Source organism: Ictalurus furcatus, chromosome 16, assembly GCF_023375685.1.
Source record: "Ictalurus furcatus strain D&B chromosome 16, Billie_1.0, whole genome shotgun sequence".
NCBI lineage: Eukaryota > Metazoa > Chordata > Actinopteri > Siluriformes > Ictaluridae > Ictalurus > Ictalurus furcatus.
In genome coordinates this window covers 24282039-24304939 of record NC_071270.1, presented here as the reverse complement: position 1 = coordinate 24304939, position 22901 = coordinate 24282039, and the positions used below count along the sequence as shown (strand labels likewise).

Sequence of the window (22901 nt, the reverse complement as noted above, 5' to 3'; positions counted from 1 at the left end):
TAAATTTCCATAGGTGGATTTTGAGCAATTCTTACAGGCCTTTCAGGTTTTTCAAGTAATTACTCACTCTTGCAGGTGATTTTCTTAGTGGCTTTGTCGCAACCGTAGGTGTAACTGTTTGAGGGTTGTCAAAGATGGGCCAGCATGCTTTATGCTTCAAGGTGTCACTATAAAGGTTGTCGTGAACTTGACAGTATCTGTAGGCATTGGAGACAACACAATGACTTCATAGTCACTCTGATTTGAGTAAAATATATGGTATATATTATTAGTACAACTGACATGTTCTTTGTAATGTTTTGTTCATTTGGACATGGCAAACTATCTGATGGTTAGCTAATTAGCAGTGTAATCCACAAGTAGATAGCTTGATAACTACATTTATATGGAGACACACACACACCTTTATCCACAGGCCAATCCAAACCCAAGCTTCATGTTTCCTGGTATTCACTTCTGGTCACTGGATTCCAGACCTAGAGCTCATGTTTCTACCATGAGGTTTTCACCACCCAGACTTGGGTCAAGGTGAAAATTCTCAGGTATCAACTTCACATCCCCTCAAATTTAGCCCTCTTTTTGGATGTTATCTAAACAATTAATTTCTTGTTCCTATTTTGAAAAATTTTCTAAGCCTTTGGTTGTTATATGCTTTTGGATGCATACCTTAATTTATGGCTGGTGGTACAGTGTTAAAAAAAAAAAGTAACTTTAGGTATTGATTCTGCAATTTTGCATCTTTCAAACTATCCCTTCATTACAGTAGTCTTTTTAACATGTCCTCACCAACTCCCTCTTAACTTGGAAACACATAACACCTACATCACAACAGTGACCACTTCTCAAACAAACTGAGGGCCCAAGCAGGAGCAGATTTTAAAATAGGAATGCACAGGGAAGCTATTTCCTTTATTCATAAACTAAATGCAAACATAAACAATGTGTCTCCCCCCCCCCCCTCCCCTTTTCTCCTCAGTTTGTTCACCTGCCAATTCCCACCAGTCAGCTCTCCCTTAACTTGAGGGTCAAGTTCTTCCACTCCATCCCTGGCAAACCATGTCTTTATGGAGCTCCCTTTGTATACAGGGGCATTGTCATGGTGGAACAGGTTTGGACTAGGTTCCTTATTTCCAGTAAAGGGAAATTCATAATGAGAAACAAACGAAAAACAACATTAAGAAGTAATACTCACTAAATTGTTATTTGGAAAGGTTTTTAGATCATCACGCACTCTTGCAGGCGATTGTCATAGTGATTTTTTCACAACTATTGGCATAGATCTCGGTGTAAGGGTTGTCCAGGGTTGGCCAGTATGCCTTGTGCTGCATGGCTTCACTGGTCATGAACCTTACAGCATCTGTAGTTGGAGAGAACTTTGTAATTCTGTAATCTGTGGTAGAAGGTCCACTAGAAATTTTGCCAATAATGAGTATTTCAAATGCCAAGCAGACTGAAGGCATGTTAAATGCTTTGTGTGGCCCTGTAGTAGCTTTGCTGCCTCACAGATCCAGGGTCCCCAGGTCAAGCTTGAGCTTGGGTTACTGCTTGTCTGGAGTTTCACATGATTTCCCTGTATCCACATCGATTTCCTGGTCTCCTCCCACCTCCAGAAAACGTGCTGGTGGGTGGCTTGGCTAAGGTAAATTGCCCCTAGGTGTGAATGAGTTTGAGAATATGTGAATGCATGGTTCCATGTGATAGACTGGCAGCCCATCCACGGTCTATTTCCACCTTACATTCTGTTCCTAGTGGTGGATAAAACATTTCTTACTTACAGAATATGACTAAACCTAAAACGGTGTGGATTATAATGATAATGATTATAAGTCTTTATTTATACATATGCATAGTGAAATTCTTTTCTTTGCATACCCCAGTAGTCAGGAAGCTGGGGTCAGAGTGCAGGGTCAGTCATGATACGGTGCCCCTGGAGCAGGGAGGGTTAAGGGCCTTGCTCAAGGGCCCAATAGTGGCAGTTTGGCAGTGCTTCCTATCAGTAACCCAGAGCCTTAACCACCAAGCCACCACTGCCCCCATTTATCTTACTAAATCTCTGCCTGAACAAATGATTGATCAACTGGTCATGGGTACTGACAAACTTTCAGAACATTCCAATTTTCAGCAGCATTGCTTGCATAAATCCTTATGTTTGGATGAGAGGAGTGATTTTTTTTTTCCCCCTAAACCTAAGACTTGGGAGAGTTGTGAAACCTCAATTTAAAAAAATTGAAAAATTACATTAAAGTTAAATTCTGGAACATGTAAACCTACTGTACAGTATATCTGCTCCATTGTGCATGGGTATCCAGCAAGTCTGGCTAGTACATTGATAACTCACTGAATTTATTATCTAACTTAGAAGAGTGTTCATTGGATGGGTGGTTGGTTGCACTATGTTCATGTTTTGCTGATGTGTTGCTGGGTTCATTTGGTGCAAATTGTCCATAACTGTATATCATTAGTGGTAGCAATTCTTTCTTGGTTCTGATGTTTTGGTTCTGGAACTGAATTCAGCCTAGATTGTCTGGTCGTCTATGGGGATCTGTAAGTACTGTGCTATCCTAAAAATGTTTAAAAAGCAAAAATAAAACAAAAAAAACACCAGACCCTAATATATAGACAATCATCCAATCACAAAACTTCAGTTGTCCTGAAATTATTATAGATCCAATAGTAGTTCACATTGCTTCTGTTCTACCCTCAATTTTAAATTAAAAAGTCAAAGCTTGCACTTGCCAACACCAGTAGGAGAACTTGACTGGTGCCCAGTCAACAGGTTCACTCAAATGTATGCCTCAGTAGTTTGTCTTTATGTAGTCACAAGGCAGCCTTGAAAATTTTAATCTGCATAGCTAACAGAGAGCTCTAGATATATAGTAATTTAAGGTCACATGGGTCCATGCCTGGAAATTCTCACAAACTCTCATACCCTGCCTTATCTCACATCAGAGGACACTGTTATTATAGGCAATCGTGAGTAATATGCTAACAGAAAGCAGAAAAACAGCTTTTTTGTTTCTGGAATGCCTCTGGTTTCACCTATGCTTTAGGGGGACGTTCTATTTAAAAGTAAAAGTGATCCCTCACAATCGCAAGTGATCCCTCAATCAATTTCAGGGATTTCCCCAAGTGGGCAAGGTAGCATGGTCTTGTTAAAGTACTGGAACTCAGGGATGGTCAGAACACAGAAGATCCAAATAATCAGGTGGTTAGCAGGCCCTTTCTGAATAAACGTCATTAGAGTCAACAACTATTAGCGCATGCACAATGCTATCGAATACAGGACCATGATATCATAAGCCCTTGTTTGCCAGTCATCACTACGTCTGCACTTGACACAGAGACAGTGGACCTTAGAGTGCAGCGCTTCATCTCCTGAAACCACCAGCAATGCGATGCAGAAGACCACAGGGAACATGCAGTCCAGACCAAATCCACTGGTGCACTTATTAGCCAAGGCTCTCACCACAGAGCTCTGGGATGTGGAAGGTGACTGTTGGAATCTTGCTACATACAGTAACTGTCCATGTAATCCTAACACATGTACACAAAATTCTACACTAGGCAGCAAGTGAAACAGCACGTTCAGTGCCATAGTGTGAGTTACTGTGTGCAACGTTAAATGTGCTGCAATCATTTTAAGTGTGGTGGTCACACCTGATTTGAAGCCTGCCACTTGGGTCTGAGAGCTGCTAGATGCTGAACTGGGTCACTTACTAGCCACCAAAAGAACTGACATTGAGAAGTGCGACTTGGATGTAGGTTTTTCTTCTTCAAACCTGGCCTTTTGTATTTCGGTTCTTTACCATGAGGGTAGCTTAGAACCCAGGCTATCAGGAGTGCTTCACATGGTGTCTGAGGCTCTGCAAGTGTCTTTACCTCCAAAATCGGAGATTTTTCTCTGTTATTATATCTACTGCAGATCATATATTAATTCTTGGTGAGTTTTAACATTCATGGTGAAATTTAACACACTTTCTGTCCATCAAAGCAGTTGAGTTTTTACTGACTCATTTAATCTTGTTCAGTCTATCATGGGTCCTACACACAAACATACTCTTGATCTTGTCCTGTCATGTTTTTCCTGTCTGTTACATATTGATCAATGATATGTTTGTCTGATCACTGGCTTATTATATTTGATGCCATTCTACCGTATTAAGCCCTGAAATCCCATATGCTGCAGCATAGAGTTCCTGCTCTATTAAGCCTTATACTGCTAAACAATTATTAGAAGCCTGCAACTCCCTTAACCTCCATTTTGCATCCCATCCTCCTTACTTAGGTACAGAAGAACTAGTTGCATTATTTAACCCCACTTGTGTGCGCATCCTGGACCCAGTGGCACCATTTAAACATATAGTTGTGGGAAAAAGAAGTACACCCTCCTTCAATTCTGTTTTTATTCATAAGGGCCTAAATGACAATTGTGTGGTCCTCAGCAACTTCTATAACCCCACAAACAACCTCAGGTGACAACAAAAAACACAACAGATTTCAATATGTAGTGATAAAAAAATATATTAAAAAAATAATAAAACTTTTAGAAACCAGGTGGGAAAAAATAAGTACACTCTATATTTCAGTAACATGTAGAACCACTTTTAGCAAGAATAAAAAGTATGAGAACCTCTAAGCTTAGCAGTTAATTTGAAATTAGATGTGTAATTAGAGTCAGGTGTTTTCAATCAGTGGGATGACAATCAGGTGTGAGTTAGCACCCTGTTTGATTTAAAGAACAGGGATCTGTCAAAGTCTGATCTTGTTTGTGGGAATATATCACAGCCTGAACAAAGGAGATTTTTGAGTATGTCAGAAAAAGAGTTGTTGATGCTCATCTGGCTGGAAAAGATTATGAAAAATCTAAAACCCAGAGTAATTTCTAAGCAACTAAAGGCCTCTCTCACATGGGCTAATTTTAATGTTCATGGGTCCACCATCAGGAGAACACTGAACAACAATGATGTGCATGGCAGGGTTGCAAGGAGAAAACCACTGCTCTCCAAAAAGAACATTGTTGTCCATATGCAGTTTGCTAATGATCATGTGGACAAGCCAGAAAGCTAATGGATTACCAAAATAGAACTTTTTGGTTTAAATGAGAACCGTTATGTTTGGAGAAAGGAAAACACTGCATTCCAGTACAAGAACCTTATCACATTTGTGAACCATGGTGGTGTTAGTATCATGGTTTGGGCCTGTTTTGCTGCATCTAGGCCAGGAAGGCTTGCCATCATTGATGAAACAATGAATTCTGAATTATACCAGGGAATTCTGAAGGAAAATATCAGGACATCTGTCCATGAACTGAATCTCAAGGGAAAGTGGGTCATGCAGCACAACAACGAATCTAAGCACACAAGTTGTTCTACCAAAATATGATTAAAGAAGAATAAAGTTAATGTTCTGGAATGGCCAAGTCAAAGTCCTGACCTTAATTACTGAGGAATGGGCTAAAATTCCTCCAAGCCGACGTGCAGTACTGATCAACAGTTACCAAAAACAATACTGAAAGGAAAAGGTTCACATATTTTCGCCACTCAAAGATATGTAATATTGGATCATTTTCCTCAAAGAATAAACTCCCAAGAATAATATTTTTGTCTCATTTGTTTAATTGGGTTCTCTTTGTCTACTTTTAGGACTCATGTGTGAAAATATGATGGTTTAGGTCATATTTATGCAGAAATGCCAAACATTCTAAAGAGTTCGCAAACTTAGTTTACCACTATACTTTAAGACTATCTGTTCTAATACTTTTGCTCACCTATAAAATTGGGTGGTCTGCCACTAAAGGTGTTCTAAGTTGTTTAACACATCTAGATGTAAATATCAGGAAATGAAAGCCAAAGTTCTGATCTATCGTCTCAAATTCATCTTTTGATCTTCAACCCAAATGTCTTCAGCGTATAGCAACAAAAGAAACGGCCTTGTTGTTCCAATACCTTCAGAGAGGACTGTATTTCAGATTTAATTCACTACTTCAGAATTCCAGTGGGCCAGCAGTTTACATCAGGGGTGTCCAACTTATCCACAAAGGGCCGGTGTAGGTGCAGGTTTTCATTCCAACCATGCAGAAGCCACACCTGTGTCTACTGAAAGCCAAGATCAACTGATTAAACAGGTGGAATCAGGTGTGCCTCCTGCTTGGTTAGAATGAAAACCTGCACCCACACCGGCCCTTTGCGGATAAGATTGGACACCTCTGGTTTACGTACTCCACGTTGACTGTTTCTTTAAATAGTCTGGAAGATTCCAGAAATTGATGCAATTACTTCTGATTGGTCAAAGGATCTAATTGGCCAATAGCCTAATTAGGAGTTCATTGGCAGTGCACCTGTTGATGTATTTAAGGGCCTACCTTATAGCATCAGACTTTTTTTGCCCTTGATACCACAACAATATCCAAGCAACTCAGCGTCAGAAAAAAAAAAATTAGCAGTTCCTCCTTAGGAGCAATTTCCACAAAAAAAAACCCCACAAAAAAAAAACCCCAAAAAAACTGAAGGTACCATGAGCATCTGTACAAACAATTATACACAAATATAAAAATCTTGGGACCACACAGACAGTGTGTCATTCAAGATGGAGGCACAAATTAACTTTGCTCCAAAAGGTTAAACTAAACCCCAAGACAACACCAAAGGAACTGGTGAAGGAGTTGTAGGCATCAAGTATCAAATATGCACATCCACCATTAAGAGAGACTTGCAACGCTAGCACCTGGTCCGTCACTCAAGAAAGAAGCACCTACTCCAAGATGGGCATAAAAAAGTCAGACAATGCCATATAGTTGTTTGAGCATGTGATAGATAAATAGATTTAATAGTGTTTCCTATGCACTGACAAAATACTATTGTTATGATGAGAGGAAAAGGTATAACAGAATGAGATGGCTAGCTTTCTAGTGCAAATGCTGATTAGCTCTGGGACTTGGTATGTCACCGTATGCCAAGTTGACTATAACTTATTTTTTATTTATTTATTTATAGAATGTTCAGTTAGTTTCTCTTGCCATGTTGCAAGGTTTTAGAAAGATGTTGGTTAGCATCAAGTTGCAACTCAAACTGCAAAAGTATGAAGAAAACATCCACAATTTGGACAGTTCTTTGTAATTTACACCTTCCTAAAAGTTACACATTCTCACACTGCATTCCCTTCTATTGTATATAAGCTAAAGAACTTCCTATACACCTTGTTGAATAGTTTATAGTGCATATACCATAGAACAGATAGGTTTAATGGTATTTCCCATGCATTACTAAAAGCAAAGACTGTTGAGATATAACCGAATGAGAAACCCCAGCAGTTGCTTGTTAACATACCGTTTATTGATTATTGATCGAGTAAGAGTTTTTCATTAGATGAAGGTTGAACCTTTCAGATGGACATAAAATAATTGAGACAGTTTGAACTACCTTTTATGTCCTGCTCAGATGATAAAATGCCTAGATGTCTAAGGCAAATACTAACTAGCCCTACTGCTTAGTATGGTGTGTAAGTTGTCTATAAATTATTTGCAGCGATCACTGGGCAAGTGCTTGTTTTCCTCATTATAGCCGGACACAGCAAAGCACTCAGCAGCCTTCCGGTCGCACTCACAGATGAACATCTCGCATTCACTGTTGTTGCCTGAGAGAGAAAGAAAGGAAATACAACAATAAATACTATTACTACTCCCTACCATTGTTCACTCTGTAAATCTTTTCATTTGAAAGGTTATTAGATCATCACTCACTCTTGCAGGTGATTGTCTTAGTGGCTTTGTCACAATTATAGGCATAGATCTCAGTGTAAGGGTTGTCCAGGATTGGCCAGCATGCGTCATGTTGCATGGCATCACCGTAGCACTTGTCATGTACCTGACAGCATCTGTAGTAGAAAAGAACTGTGTAATTCAGTAATCTCTGGTAGAAGTTCCACTAGTAGCTCATATTCCCAATACCATGCAGATTGAATGTTTGCTAAATGCTTTATGTGGGCAGCGTGGTGGCATTGAAGGTAGCTTTGCCACTTCACAGATCCTGGGTACGCAGTTCGATCCTGATTGGAGTTTCACAGCTTTCCCCATGTCCAAATAGGCTTCCTTGGGCTTCTCCCAACTTTGAAAACATGGTAAATAGAAAAATTTCCCCTAGTTATGAATGAGTGTGTGAATATGTCAATGCATGGTGCACTGTGATGGACTGGCATCCCATCCAGGCTGTATTCCTGCCTCATGTCCTCTTTTCCCAGGATGGACTCTTGATTCACCACAATCCTGACCAGGATAAAGCGGTTACTTAAAGTAAATTGAAATTGCTTTGTTTATAGTCTTTGGGTGTAAGGTATGCGGAATTAAGACTCACTGGTGCCCACTGGTGGCTGACACATTGCAAACCAATATCTTCATTAACTTTTCTTTAACCTGTAAGGTTCCTGTCACTTATTGTTGGACAATTGATGTATTGCAAGCAAAAATAAACACTTTGGGATCTGCTGTTATTGGTAAATAAGCCACTTTTGGGTAGTAACACTAACACCAGCAATTCCTAATTTAAGGAATAGGACTGAGTCAGAAACAGTCTGGATTATACCACTAAACCTCTGTCTGAATCAGCGATTGACAAATCAACTGGCAAAGGGACATCTGACAAGTTTTCAGAACTCCAATTTCACGTGACATGTAATTCAGGTAAAGCAATATCCTAACGTACCCAAAATCCTAATCCTCACTCCCTAAAATTAACCTAAACCTCAGACTTGGAAGAGGTAAGGAATCTCAATGTAACTGTTTGGAAAATCACATTACAAGTTAAAACCTGGAACACATACAACTATATCCGCTCTTCGGTATGTATATGGGTATCTACCAAGTCTGCCAAATTTATTGATAACTCTCTGAAATTATTACCCGATGTCCCTAAAGAAAAGATTGAGATTAATTTATCTTAAAGAAATGGGGAAGTAGCGAATGATGAATGATCATTTATTTACCTACCCAACAGACCTGTACGATATCCTGCAATGTTGTGCCAGGAATACTTTTACATTCTTGGAAAGAAAGGTTCCAGCTATTATCCTAGACAGTTCTTGTCAGACATAGCAACCAAGCAAGGCAACGCATCAAATGTTGCAAACAAACATTCACGTAATCATGGCCTATGCAAAGCATAAAATGTGGTTTTCAACCTGTCCAGGTCATCGACGGGGGTTCCTGAGCCACCATAACCACAGTAGCAGCCGTAGTCAGCGTAGTCTAGGGCGGGCCAGCTGTCGGGCTTGACACAGACGATCATAGCCCTGAACTGCCACAGCGCCTTGTAATTAAGAGCCTGAGCTGAATCACAGACATATAAACAAAGTTAAGCCTTGGTTAAATTCAAATTAAATTCACAAAGATTCCAGACCTAGCCATGGTACAAGGCCATGTTCCTATAATAAAGGCAATAAAAGCTGTGTTTTTCAGCAAATCCAGGCCACATAAAAATCGCTCTAGGATTTGTTGCCTTTGTAGCCAACAATTAAATAATGTAATCCTTTTGTTTAAGGTTTATTAAGAACGAAGAATATACACAATCATACATTTCTTTGGTTCCCTCAAATTTGGAAATTCTACAACCAAAGGGGAAAAAAAGACACCAAACCCTAATATCTGGACTATCACAAACTTTGTGTTTTCCTGCTTAACAGCATCTCATGAATTTTTAGATCTATCTGCAGTTTTAAATAAAAAAGTCAAAGCGTGCACTTGCCAATAGTAATGCCAAATACTAGCAGGAGAATAGTGTGGAGGGTCTTCATGGTGTCCAGTTGAGAGGTTCACTCAAAACCATGCCTCAGCATTTTCTCCTTATGTAGTCACAATACAACCTTGAAAGGTTTAACCTGCTTAGATAACAGAGATTTGCAAGTATATGCATTTCACTGAACATGTGGATACATGGCTGGAAATTCTCACAACTTGGAAAAACCCTGGCATATCTTACATCAGGATACTCTGGTATATTATAGGCACTCCTGAGCAATATGCTAAAGGAAAGCAGAAACAGTTTTCTTGTTTGTTTTTGTGTGTGTGAAATGCTTCTGATTTAACCCTTTGCTTTGAAGGTATTTTCTGTTTAAAAGTAAAAGTGATCCCTCAATCGTAACATTCAAATAATGAGAATATTACATTGTCCATTAACATGGCAGTAAACATTCCCCCAAGTGGAAAAGGTAAGGGCAAGTGATCGTAGTCTTATATGGTACTGGAACTCAGGGCTGGTCAGAATTTTTTCTTGCTGTGACATAGCTGATCCAACTAATCGGGTGGTTAGCAGATCTTTTCTGAACCAACATGGGAGTGTTATTGCATGAAAAGCACTATACTACTACATGCAGGACAGGGGTACTCCAGAACCAGGGTTTGGAAGATGAGGATACATGGTTTTCCACTCACCAATGGGTAACAACTTCCAGAACAATGAGAGATACATAACATGCAAACTGGAGGATAAATCCCTTTAAGTAAGCTCCTTCCTCTGAAGCCACCAGAGATTTGAGAGTGAGGTCTGACCTGGCACTGTAAGGAATACAGATGTTACAGGTGAGCTCACTCACACCAACATCCTTTTTTTGGACCTTTGAAGTTCACAGCAACATTTGCAACCCTATCTTTCTACCAACTGCTACAGCACCAGAGGGCAGATATCATGGTTTAATCTTCCATCCTGAGTGAATATTCCAAGTATGGTCTTAAATGTATTTTAAATGTCTCCCATTAAACATTTTCATTCTGAATAATCACATGCCATGCTTGCTGTGATAATCACTTTCACTAAGTCTGAGAATGAGGATAATGAATGGGTTTGATTTTCTTTGTTGATTGCACAGTTTATATTCAAAGTCTCAACCTTGCTTCAGTGGATAATCTCACCTGGATACTGTAGGCTTGTACCCGAGATCTGCTGCTGTAATCCTAAAGTCTGTCCTATGCTCATCCCAGGACTCTTATTCACACAATTTGTTCTTAATGATCATCCTTTCACCACACAGTACTGTCAGTCTTGACTCTTCTACACCTGCATACTATGATAACTTATATTCCCTCTGTCTGGTATCACCAAGAAAAAGACGGATTCACTTTTTTAAAATCCGGTTCCCGTCAAGTTGTCTTCCTTATAGGAGTTTTTCCTCACCACGGTCACCACCTGCTTGCTCATTACGAATATACGTTTAGTCACTCTGGTCATTTATTACTCACAGAACAAACAGAGAAATCTAAGGGTGTTAAAAAAAGAAGGTTTATTGACAAATGGTTTCAATTCTCTCTGTTGAGAGTATTCATTAAATTTCCCACAACCATGCTGCACAAAATAATCAATTGAGGACATTCTATTGCAGATAATTAGTCAGGTATTCCAAGAGAAACATATAAAAATACAAAATAAATCATGCCTCGTATCAGGAAGAGAAAGAACAAAAAGGTATTATGTATGTATTTCCCTAACAATATAAACTACAAAATGCTTTTAATATCTGAATGATAAAATTAAAATGTACAAGTTATATAGCTACAAGTTGGTCCATTTTTTTGGCACACACAACCTGCATTCAGTGATTTAAGTAATATACTCTTGTAGATGACGTTTTTTTAAAAATGCAACAAGTCTCACATTTTAAACTTTTTACCCCTCCCCCCCATTTTACAAACATTCTCAACAAATATATCCCAACCTTGAGCACTGATTCAGTTGCCTTTATCTGGTACTGATATTTGACATTACACCACAGCGCTGTTGAAGTCTGGATTAGTCAGAAGTTGTTGATGAATTATCTATAAAAGCAGCTCTGACTGCAAATCACAGGTTTATATTAACACGCTTGTTCTAATGCACACTTGTACGGTGGATGCTACACATAATTAAATAAAAATGGAAAGAAAAAAAAAAAAAGTGATATGGTAAAGATTTCTGTAACTGTACCATTTATGAAAAGAGTACCCAGTGTCAGCACTTTGTAACAGTCAGAGGTTATGTTGCGACTTTTTCAGGATTGAGGACTTCACGCGTTGTGTTTTTTTTAACGTTCCACAACGTTAAATGTAACTATAAACGGATAAAAAGCATGATGTGTCCATCCATCCATCTTCTATACCGCTTATCTTTTTCAGGGTCACGGGGAACCTGGAGCCTATCCCAGGGAGCATCGGGCACAAGGCGGGATACACCCTGGACAGGGTTCAAATCCATCACAGGGCACTACGGACACTTTAGACGTGCCAATCAGCCTACCATGCATGTCTTTGGACTGGGGGAGGAAACCGGAGTACCCGGAGGAAACCCCCGCAGCACGGGGAGAACATGCAAACTCCACACACACAGGGCCATGGTGGGAATCGAACCCCCGACCCTGGAGGTGTGAGGCAAATGTGCTAACCACTAATCCACCATGCACCCGCATGTGTCATTTATTAATAAATTAAAAATTGTAATCGCTATGATATAAGAGGAATAGAACACTTTAAGAAGTCCCGTTATTGGAAAATAATCAACTTCAGGGTGCTAATAGTAACTCGCATCGCACAGCACGCATCCAAGTGTTTAATCCTTACTTATGTTACTTGAAATATCTACATACATTTTTGGTCTCTACCATCCCATCTGTCTGTTATTGTTCTTTTCATACCAAGCTGGATGTTTTAATTTATGCATTCCATTGACAGCATCTAAGCAGTTAGCTCTTGGCAACCAGTGCCACATATTAATAAAATAAATAAATTATATTAAAAAAAAAAAAAAAAAAAACGAAGACAGGAGAGTACACCTACACTAGACACTAGTTCTCAGTAGTGGAGTGGATAGAAACTTGGCAGATGTGGTAGAGTTCACGAGCAGAAAGAGTTGTCGCTGGTGTCAGATGGGTTTATACAGCAGGGTGGTGACGTACTTCTTCTTATAGCGATGTGTGCCGCTAAGAACCATTACTCCATCCTGGGAATGATAAAATACAGAAGACCGTATTAGTCTAGACTTGTACCATGTCCTATACAATAGGCTGCTACATAACGGTGTGATTAGATAATAAACAAAATATTTTCTAGAAGCAGGCTTTACCTAGTGCTAATATGTAATAAAGAGCAGCAATTCTCCCTCTCTCTCTTTTTTTTTTTATAAACATTTAGGTATTCAACAAATCAAGTTGACTTCATTTTGACCTGTTGAATTTTTTTCTTTGAAAACACTCATTGATCAGTTGTCTTATAAAACAAAGGAGTTAATATGATAAACAATGCAATATATTAACATCAATAAAGTCTGGTCAGTGTCTTTATAACTTCTACATTATTCACTGAAACAAGTAACTGATTGATTAAAATCAAATTTGTACCAATGGTTCATTTCTTCTGTACTTAGATTTTCTTCGTTGTAAATGCTCAACTGGATTTTTATTTATTTATTTATTTTATTTGGCACTTTTTTGACAAATCACAGGCTTGTATTAATCCACTTGCTGTAGTGTATTATCGTTTCTACAGCAACGGCTCATTCAGAGGACAGTCACATAATAAACTAAATAAAATTTACCTTGATATGGTGATATTTTTTTAACCCTTGTGAAAGGAGTCTCCAGTATCACCACTCTGGAACCGTCACTTAAAAACTAACATTTACGTTTATTATCTTCGAGAGAAATAAGAAAGATGGTGAGGACAACTTATAGATGTCATAACGTAATAGCTAGCTGAATCTCCTGTACTAACGTGGGGAAAAAACACAAACGTGACACACGTGACGCACACACTGGAACCATAACAACTTTTACCACTGATCTATCTAGATTGATTAAAACGAGACATTTCTACTCTGTCCTCCATTTTGTTTTTTTTCCTCGTTGAGCTGTTATCTGATTGATCAGATGATTTGGGGGGGGGAACAAACAAACAAAAAAAAAGCACTTTATGCACCTTATTCTCTAGTTTTGGAAGTGCTCCTCTATGGTTAAAGAAAACCCCGACAGCAGCAGCGTTTTTAAAATGTTTCAGCTTAATAGTGAGCTTTTCCAATAAATGTTTCAACAGTCACCTTTCCATCATGTTTCATTTAAAATGCGACTCTTACCTTAATGGACAGCGCGTAGAGGTGGTTCAACATCACATGATTGGGCTCAGGGAGTAATGCAGGGTCACACTGTTGAGGAAAAAACAAAAAAAACAAACAAACAAACAAAAAAACTGTGAGGAAAAAACTATGCCTGCCATATAATGCACAATGTGTTTCTAATAAATAAATACGTACGTACGTACGTACACACACACACACGGGAACATTTTGGTTAAAGCCTAATAATAATAATAATAATAATAATAATAATAATAATAATACTTTTCTCATTGCAACCTCATATCATTCAAAAAATCTAGTTTAGTTAGTTACATGCACACTCGGGAAGGTTACATGTGCACCTTCCCATGCTCCTGCCATGGGGAGCGACTTCATTAATTCAATGAAAGAGAGCATGTATAAGTGTGGGATAATTTAAATAAGCGCACAAGGCGCACAAATACCAAGGCAAAATTTCTAATTAGACGGGACAACTAAGCTGTTCAACACGCCAGACTGTGCTGTGTGTTTTAGTGAATTGGGTACAATGGCACAATGTCCTGTGATCATTTATGGTAAATGATCTGTTAAATAAACCAGGACACAACATAGAGGCAAGCGGGCCGATCACGAGAGACCGTAAACAAAACTCCGCCAACATTTTTATATGTCCGGTTTTAGTGATATCAGTTATACAATATAGTGTAATAATCAAAATATCATTTTTTTAAATCAATTTTTTTGTTGGAAACCATTTCTCAAATATATAAAATAACGTTTGTTTATAAAAAATAAAAATAAAAAAACATTACTTGTAAATAAGTTATTGAATTAAATAAACAACTAAAACTCTATGAAGCCTAGAAGAGGCATGTAGAGGTACATACTGAGATGCCCGTGTCCTTGTTGAGGATGACCTGCAGCAGGTGAGGAGGGAGGATGGGTGGAGACTTGAACTTCTCGTCCTGTTTGGGTACGTAAGCATCCTGATGGTATGGCCCAGGAGGAGAGCTTGAGAGATCTAAAAAATTTAAGAAAATCCAATATTAATTAACATCACTGACAAATGGAGCCGCGTAACCGAGATGCATACTGTATATTAAAAAGGGGGAGGTGGGGGAATCAATCCCTGAAGTCTTTTGCTACAGTCCTGACCTTAATCTGTACATAGGTTATATAAGTAAGGAATAAAACACAACGGGGTGTGCTGTTATAGGAAAATAATCAATCAATGACGAGGTGGTGTGATGTGTGGATTACTTCTCAATAACAGCTTGTACCAAAGTGTTTTATACTACAGTGGTTTGATGATTGGCACATCATACTTTAGATCTGTTAACAGGTACATTTAATGTTGTGGAACGTCTGTGAAACAAGGTAGTTCCTGTTATCACTTGCATTATAGCAGCTATAAACAGTTCCTTCATCAGCCTCAGTTGTTTAATCTCTCTTTAAATGAATAAGATAACTAGTCATACTATTGAGAAACCAATGGTATAAAGCGTATTTATTTATATATATATATATATATATATATATATATATATATATATATATATATATATATATATATAAATATATATATATATAAAAATATATATATAAAAAAAATATATATATATATATATATATATATATATATATATAAAGTGTAAACGTACCTGACATATCCGAGCATTTCTGCGAGTCCACCATGAGAGCATCGAACACCTCAAAATCGGTTTTCTTCACCTGGATGATGTTGTTGATCGTCCCCAGCTGATTGGTCACTAGGGGCTGATGAGTCATTTCGAGTAAGTGTGTGAGAATGAGAAGAAAGCAATTAGCTACAGATTATATTGTAATCTCTGTGACTTTAGTAAGGGTAAGGATGTGTTGTGTTGGTCACCTCAGATGGGTCGTGAGTCCACTGTCCGTCCACGTAGAACTTGTACTGATGTTCACCTTCAGGCAAGTCCACGATCGCGACAAAATTGTTCTGACTGGATGAAGAAAAAGAGCAAGATGCATACATAAGTATGGAATAAAAGACACAAGAGCTGTTACTATAGAAATTTGCATTTAGATTTGAGAATTCAACCTTTTATTATGTAATTATCACATGAAATCCAATAAAAGTCAGACACCACAAGATTAACAAATGCAAACATGAGAAACACAGAATGTGGCATTAAATGTATTCCAGGTAACACTTCACTAGATTTATTCATGTTTTACTTGTGTTCGTGCAGCCTGTTGAGATTAAATACAATGCCCTTGTTTACCTCCTGGTCAGAGGAATTTTATTTGCCCAGTTGTCGAAGGATCCAGAGAGATAGACTTCTTTTCCAGCACCTGTCCAACGAAACACCGTGGGTCGTGCCAAGAGCGCCTTATCACTGGACTCGAGGTCCTGCCTCCAGGCTAAAAATTCCTCTTTCTCTAAGGGTGCCTTAGGGGAAGAGCAGGACAAGCACACCACACGCACAATTTTTTAAAAATGGGTACACATCCTTTTTTTAAAAAAAAAAAAAAAAAAAAAAAAAAAAAAAAAAACCCAGAAGTTAACGTATGATGCCTTCTACAGAGCCAGGTGACAAATCTATTTTAAAAAAACAACAACAAAAAAACAACCCAGCAATGTTAAAAGGCAGATTTCCACAGCCTCTGGTGTTGTTTGAAATTACTGAATAGCTCTTTTTAACCAATAAAATGTGGTTATGTAACCATATAACATATAATGTGTGTTGATCATTGAAACCAAAGAAAGATCTCGAAAGAATGTGATCACATGACCAATGTACTCTCTATATACAGTGGATATAAAAAAGTACACACACCCTTAGAAAAGTTTTTTTTTTTTTTTGGGGGGGGGACAAAAAACTTTGAATACCCACCTTGCATAAGTGTGCACACCCTTTTATAATTGGGAATGTAAGAGGGTTACAAAAAATTTCCAAGGCATTGGATATACCATGGAACACTGTAAAGACAATAATCAACAAGTGGAGAAAATATAGCACGACAGTGACACTACTAAGAACAGGACGTCCCTCTAAAATTGATGAGAAGGTCTGGGAGGCTGCCAAGAGGCCTACAGGAACATTAAAAGTATTGCAGCAGTTTCTGGCAAATACTGGTTGCTCCCTACATGTGCCAACATTCTCCCGGATTCTTCATATATCTGGGCTATGGGATAGGGTGGCAAGATGGAAGCCTTTTTTTAACCAAAAAAATCAATTTAAAAAAAAACATCTACCAAAACCATGTGGAATAATGTGTTATGGTCAAAAGATATGTTTGTCACAAAAAAAAAAACACATCACCAAAAGAACACCATCCCCAGAGGGAAGCATGGTGGTGGCATCATCATACCTTGGGGCTGTTTTTCTTCAGCTGGAAGTGGGGCTTTAATCAGGGTGGAGGGAATCATAAACAGCTCCAAATACCAGTCAATTCTGGTGCAAAACCTTAAAGCTTCTGCTAAAACACTTAACATGAAGACGAATTTCACCTTTCAGCATGACACCGACCTGAAGCAAACCTCCATATCAACAAAGGAATGGCTTCACCAAAATAACAGTAAGGTTTTGGAACGGCCCAGCCAGAGTCCAGACTTAAATCCAATCAAAGATCTGTGTGGTGACCTGAAGACATCTGTGCACAGGAGACGCCCAGACAATCTGACAGAGTTAGAAGGCTTTTGCAAGGAAGAATGGCAAAATATTACCCAAAAAGTTTGAATGCTGTGATAAAATTTAAAGATGCTTCAACTAAGTATTAGTTTAGGGGTGTGCACACTTACACAACCGGGTTATTTTTGTATTATTCCCCCCCACCTAAAATAATTCTTATTGTTTTTCACTTTAATTAATAGGTTCTAATTTCACAATAGAGTTAGAAATGGTTCTTACATGATTTATCTTGGTTTAATTTTTTTTTTTACATCACAAAAACCTGCCATTTTTACAGGGGTGTGTAGACTTTTTTTTTTTTTTTTTTTTTAAGCTCCACTGTACATTTTAACTCTATGGATTGTGCAGATTGGGACCTCTGGTGTTCAACTGTGCAACTGCATTATATGCATAATTAATAAAATGCTGACTTCCATGATGTGACTCGTACAACGTCAAATTTTTGCAGACAGACAGAGAGATAGATTCCCTTTTTGTGCTGCAAGTAAGCCCTTTTTTTATATATATATTTAAGTGTTATGAATTTAATACACACACTCCGTACCTTAATATCCTCTCCGTGGAAAATGTCTGCGTCCTCAGGGCTGTCCATGAGGATTTTAGGTCGGTCCCCCTCTTTAGCGCCACGGCTGTCCCTGCGGTTGGCTTTCTCACCCTGCCCCACTCCTGACCTCTCGCTGCTCGTGTTTCCCATGGTGCCTTTACAAGCGGAGCCGTGTGGTCAGCGGATATGACCTTGAAAATGCTGTGGGCGGAAAGATAAAACACAGCAGAAAAGACCTTGTTTAGAGTGTGGTCCGACCGATAGATCACTGATCACTGCAGTGGAAAACTGTTCATCTTACGTTTACGTAGCTTCTCTACATTCCAATGTATTCGCTAGTACGCAGGTAATACACTGCTGACTCTGTGTATCATATGGATCAGGATTTGATTCTTTAATGAACCACAATTCTTTCCTGAACGATTCTGAATCACTGCGCTTTTATGCAGGCTTAGGCATTATATATCTTTAACGTTTAGTATTTTAAAGAACTAAATATATACAAATTTTATTCCACAGTGCTGTTAAATTCGCCATTCTGATTGGTCAGAAAGTGTTTTGTTTTTCCATAACAGCAGCTCATTGTTATTATTATTATTATTATTATTATTATTATTATTATTATTATTTCAGCAGGATCCCAGGAGATTCCCAATCTCCTCTGAGAAAATACCTTTATGCATGATGTAAACTGCATGTTATTTCATATAGAGAGATTTTTTTTTAACTGTTAAGCTTACTTTTATAACATATAAAAGTCTATATTCTATTTTATTTGTTTGGGGGTTTTTTTACGTATGATTTCGGTCTGCGCAACTCAGTTTAATCCCTCATTACTCAGGAAACTACAGCACAAGGACATTCAAGAACAAACACTGGGGAAACGTTACCAAAACAACAGTCCACCCAGCAAGCAGCATCAGGGCCGAGTCCCAAATCCAAAATGGCGCCCTACTGCATATAAAGTGCACTACATAGCAGGAGTGTATAGGATTATACCACTTGATTTGTATTTATATAGTGCTCTACAAAGAGTGCATAAGTCATTATTTCACACGCACACACTTAGTGCACGTAACCTGCGCGAGCCACTGTACACAAAGTATACACTTAGTAGGGTGTACAGGTGAATTTGGAATACGACCAAGAAGTCACCGCAGGTACATAGGAATACAATACTGCATGGTTTATATGGAAAAAAAATCTTAAATGTAATATAAATTAATGTTCGGGATGTAGTATAAACTAAAAGAGTAGCTATTATCTTTATAAATAAACAGCAATGTTGTTAAGCAATAATGCTAACTAGTGAGCTAGCATAAGGTCCTAGCATCGTATTCGATTTGCACAGCAACCAAATAAATATTTTAAAATTAATTTCTTACCTCTTCACAGTAAACAGATATACGTGAGTTTTAACAGGTCTTTGGTTTTATTTCATTTAAAAAAATATATTTTTTTAACATTTTTTTTAAATCCACTTCGATTTCAGCTGCAAGACATCAACACGGCCCCGCCCCCTGCAGCGCTATGCTGTGGTTGCCAGATAGGAAAATCCCTCTACTGTGTTGCCAATTCTTTTAAGGGAAACTTTAGCCAATGGAAGCTCTGATATTGTCATAGACTAATTTGCATATGAAACAGTTCGTCAGGATCATTTGCATACATGAAGTAGGAGCATGTTCTGAAGACGCTTAATAGAATACAGTAGAGTTTTATCAGAATATAAAATAAGTAAGGAAAACACAGATACATAGACATATAAATACAGATTTTGGATTTCTTTGCAGAACAACCACACACCCAAAATTTAAAAAAAAAATTATATTGTATTTTTATATTTAGTGAAGTTTCCTGTAAGGAGACGTTTATTTAACATTTATGGAAGGAGTCTCCAGTGTCAGCACTTTGTAACTGTCTGAGGTAACGCTCAAATTTTTTATTATTTTTATTTTTATTTTTCCGGTATCTTCACGTTAGAGGAGTTTATTATCTGTTTAATCTCTTTATTGTTAGTCTTAGATTATGTGAAGCATTCACTATACAAGTCCCTGTGTATGAACTGTTACTAAACTGTAACAGTTTATTAACTGTAACTGTAGCTTTATTATTATTATTATTATTATTATTATTATTATTATTATTATTATTATAGATGTTGGGTCAGGATACAGATATAAGCTGCATACAGATTGACTAAATAATTCGTTATTCATAAAGATATATCATATTTGGACATATATCTCATGTAATAATGTTCTGTTCTATTCAGTTTTATTTAAAAACCCGAATTCAGCAAGGTTGTTATGTTGATTCATTGCGCATGCGCAGGGGGGTTTGCTTGTCATTCCTCTTTCTGGTCGCTAGATGGAGACACGAAGCTGACAGAATAAAGTTAAACGTTGTACTTTGAAAGTCATTGTAACGGGGTTATCTGATGTTCAGATGATAAATTCGGTGATTTACTCATTAATATCTGTAGAACTCTTGAATCAGGTCATAAGATGTTGATGAATTTTCTATAATATGTTTGTATTAATGCACTATTTCTAATATGTTATTGTTAATGTTGTTAGTAACAGCTCATTCACAGGCTTGTACGGTGAACACTTTATAGAAATGGATTAAAACGTGTGGAATCGTTGATATGGTGATGTTTTAATTAAGGAGACGTTTATTTAACATTTATGGAAGGAGTCTGCAGTGTCAGAGGTGAAGCTGCAACTTTAAGGTTTTTCAATTTTAAGCTGGTTGCATAAGTGTACACACCCTTTTATAATTGGGGATGTGGCTGTGTTCAGAATGAACCAATCACATTCAATCACATGTTTAAAAGTAATTATCATGCAGCTTTCATCAATGAAATTATTCTGATTAACTCCAAATAAAGATCAGCTGTTGCTGTAGGATTTTCTTTCATCTTTCTTGGTTTTATCTGTCTGCTCAAGCCATGGTCCACAAAGAGCTTACAAAGCCTGTACAGGGTCTCATTGTTGAAAGGAATCGATCAGAAGAGGGGTACAAATATTTTGCAAAACATTAGATGTACCAAAGTACACTGTGAAGCCCATCATCTACAAGTGGAGAAAATGGAGCACCATAGTGACATCACCAAGAACTGGACGTCCCTCCAAAATTTACAAAAGAAGAGGACAAAAAACGTACCAGGGAGGCTTCCAAGAGATCAATAGCAACATTAAAGGAGCTGCAGGAATATCTGACAAGTACTGATTACTCTCTGCATGGGATAACAACGTCTCATATTCTTCACATGTCTGGGCTTGGGGTAGGGAGGCTAGAAGGAAGCCCTTTCTCACAAAAACTATCCAAGCCTCCAAACTAAATCACCCAAACCATTTGGCAAACTGTATTATGGTCTGATGAGACCAATTCCTAATGGTATAATAATTCCATCATTCAAAATACTATGTTTGGTGCAAAATAATGCACATCACTAAAAGTTCATCATCCCCACGGTTCATCATCCCCAGCATGGTGGTGGCAGCTTCGTGCTTTAGTGCTGCTTCTCCTCAGCCAGAACTGGGGCTTTTATCAAGGTGAAGGGAATCAAGAATAGCTACAAATACCAGCTGATTTTAGTGTCTGTGTCTGTGTGTGTATGTGTGTGTGTGTGTGTGTGTGTGTGTGTTGCACATCTGTGACCCATAAAGCACTAAATTCATGCTACTACTTCCATTTTCTTCTCCAATTCTTCCCCAGTTTCGTATATTTACTGATGCGTACAGGAATCCGAGTTCAGTCTATGAAAGCTTTCAGAGAAGAGTGTGTTAATTTTTCATGACTGCGTCCTATAAAAAGTAACGAGTAAAGATCTCCCTGGAGCTACAGAAGCAGACTCCATCAGCTGGTTTTGTGTGTGTGTGTGTGTGTGTGTGTGTGTGTGTGCGCGTGTATATTCAGAATCAGAACTCGATGCTTTACTGTGATGAACAGGGAGCACTTATAAACACTCACCTCCCTTTCAGCACGTTTGTGTGTGGGTGATTGTTTGTAGCTGATTTTGTTGTGTTTGCGTGGGTGAGTCCTTTCAAATCACACCTCTCGCAGAGAATAACACCCGTCTTTCTTTCTTTATCTCCTGCTTAACAAGGGATGAAACTAAATGGCAACAACCGCTTTAAGAAGGAAGCCTTTTAAAAAATAAACAAGACACATGCCCTTTTCAGGGCTGTTAGTGCTGCTAGAATCCACAGCCGCAGTCACTGATCCTTTTACTCTGAGACTAATTGCTGGACTGAGCTCGGATCAGAAACCCCAGATGTCATGACCTTTCGGGGGGGAAAGCGTCTATCTGTGATACCCAGCATGCCTCTGTAGAGGAGTGATGCTTCTAAAGCTGGATCCACATTAAAAAGTGAAACATTTCAGATGTCTCTTTGCGAGCGTGCCACTATGACTACACGGCTTTAAATGTAAACAGTTTAAATGATAAATATCACACTGTTGTGTTATTTAAAATAAACCTTTACAGGAAAATACTTCACGTCAATACTTTTAATCAATATCTGACCAAAAGCTTCATTTTGAAATGATTGTTTAGGGTTAGGGCTACATTACCCACAATGCAGTTTTACTACCTGCTAGTCCAGCTCTCTCGCT

The 22901-nt window shown here is 38.2% G+C and overlaps 2 protein-coding genes across 2 annotated transcripts; both read right to left on the bottom strand.

The window, feature by feature from the left end:
* Positions 1-7309: 7309 nt before the first annotated feature.
* LOC128620064 (phospholipase A2) lies at positions 7310-9843 on the bottom strand. The gene is made up of 4 exons (XM_053644716.1): positions 9735-9843; positions 9172-9319; positions 7739-7872; positions 7310-7632 (listed from the first exon to the last, which is right to left on the bottom strand). The coding sequence occupies exons 1-4, from the start codon at positions 9781-9783 to the stop codon at positions 7514-7516; spliced, it is 450 nt and encodes a 149-aa protein (XP_053500691.1). The 5' UTR covers positions 9784-9843; the 3' UTR covers positions 7310-7513.
* Positions 9844-10400: 557 nt separating this feature from the next.
* Positions 10401-20076, bottom strand: prkab1a (protein kinase, AMP-activated, beta 1 non-catalytic subunit, a). Its single transcript, XM_053644715.1, has 8 exons — positions 19667-20076; positions 18282-18482; positions 16328-16494; positions 15952-16045; positions 15725-15839; positions 14951-15084; positions 14082-14150; positions 10401-12953 (listed from the first exon to the last, which is right to left on the bottom strand). The coding sequence occupies exons 2-8, from the start codon at positions 18429-18431 to the stop codon at positions 12876-12878; spliced, it is 807 nt and encodes a 268-aa protein (XP_053500690.1). The 5' UTR covers positions 18432-18482; positions 19667-20076; the 3' UTR covers positions 10401-12875.
* Between the last annotated feature and the right edge of the window lie 2825 nt (positions 20077-22901).

What these genes read in the sequence shown, in the direction of transcription:
- prkab1a (XM_053644715.1), bottom strand. Translation starts at nt 18,431, where the DNA reads ATGGGAAACACGAGCAGCGAGAGGTCAGGAGTGGGGCAGGGTGAGAAA. An exon ending in TCCACGGAGAGGATATTAAG is followed by an intron (nt 16,495 to 18,281) that starts GTACGGAGTGTG and finishes TCTTCCCCTAAG; the next exon opens with GCACCCTTAGAGAAAGAGGA. An exon ending in GGACTCACGACCCATCTGAG is followed by an intron (nt 15,840 to 15,951) that starts GTGACCAACACA and finishes ATGACTCATCAG; the next exon opens with CCCCTAGTGACCAATCAGCT.
- LOC128620064 (XM_053644716.1), bottom strand. Translation starts at nt 9,783, where the DNA reads ATGAAGACCCTCCACACTATTCTCCTGCTAGTATTTGGCATTACTATT. An exon ending in AGTATTTGGCATTACTATTG is followed by an intron (nt 9,320 to 9,734) that starts GCAAGTGCACGC and finishes TCTGTGATTCAG; the next exon opens with CTCAGGCTCTTAATTACAAG. An exon ending in CCCGTCGATGACCTGGACAG is followed by an intron (nt 7,873 to 9,171) that starts GTTGAAAACCAC and finishes TTTCTACTACAG; the next exon opens with ATGCTGTCAGGTACATGACA.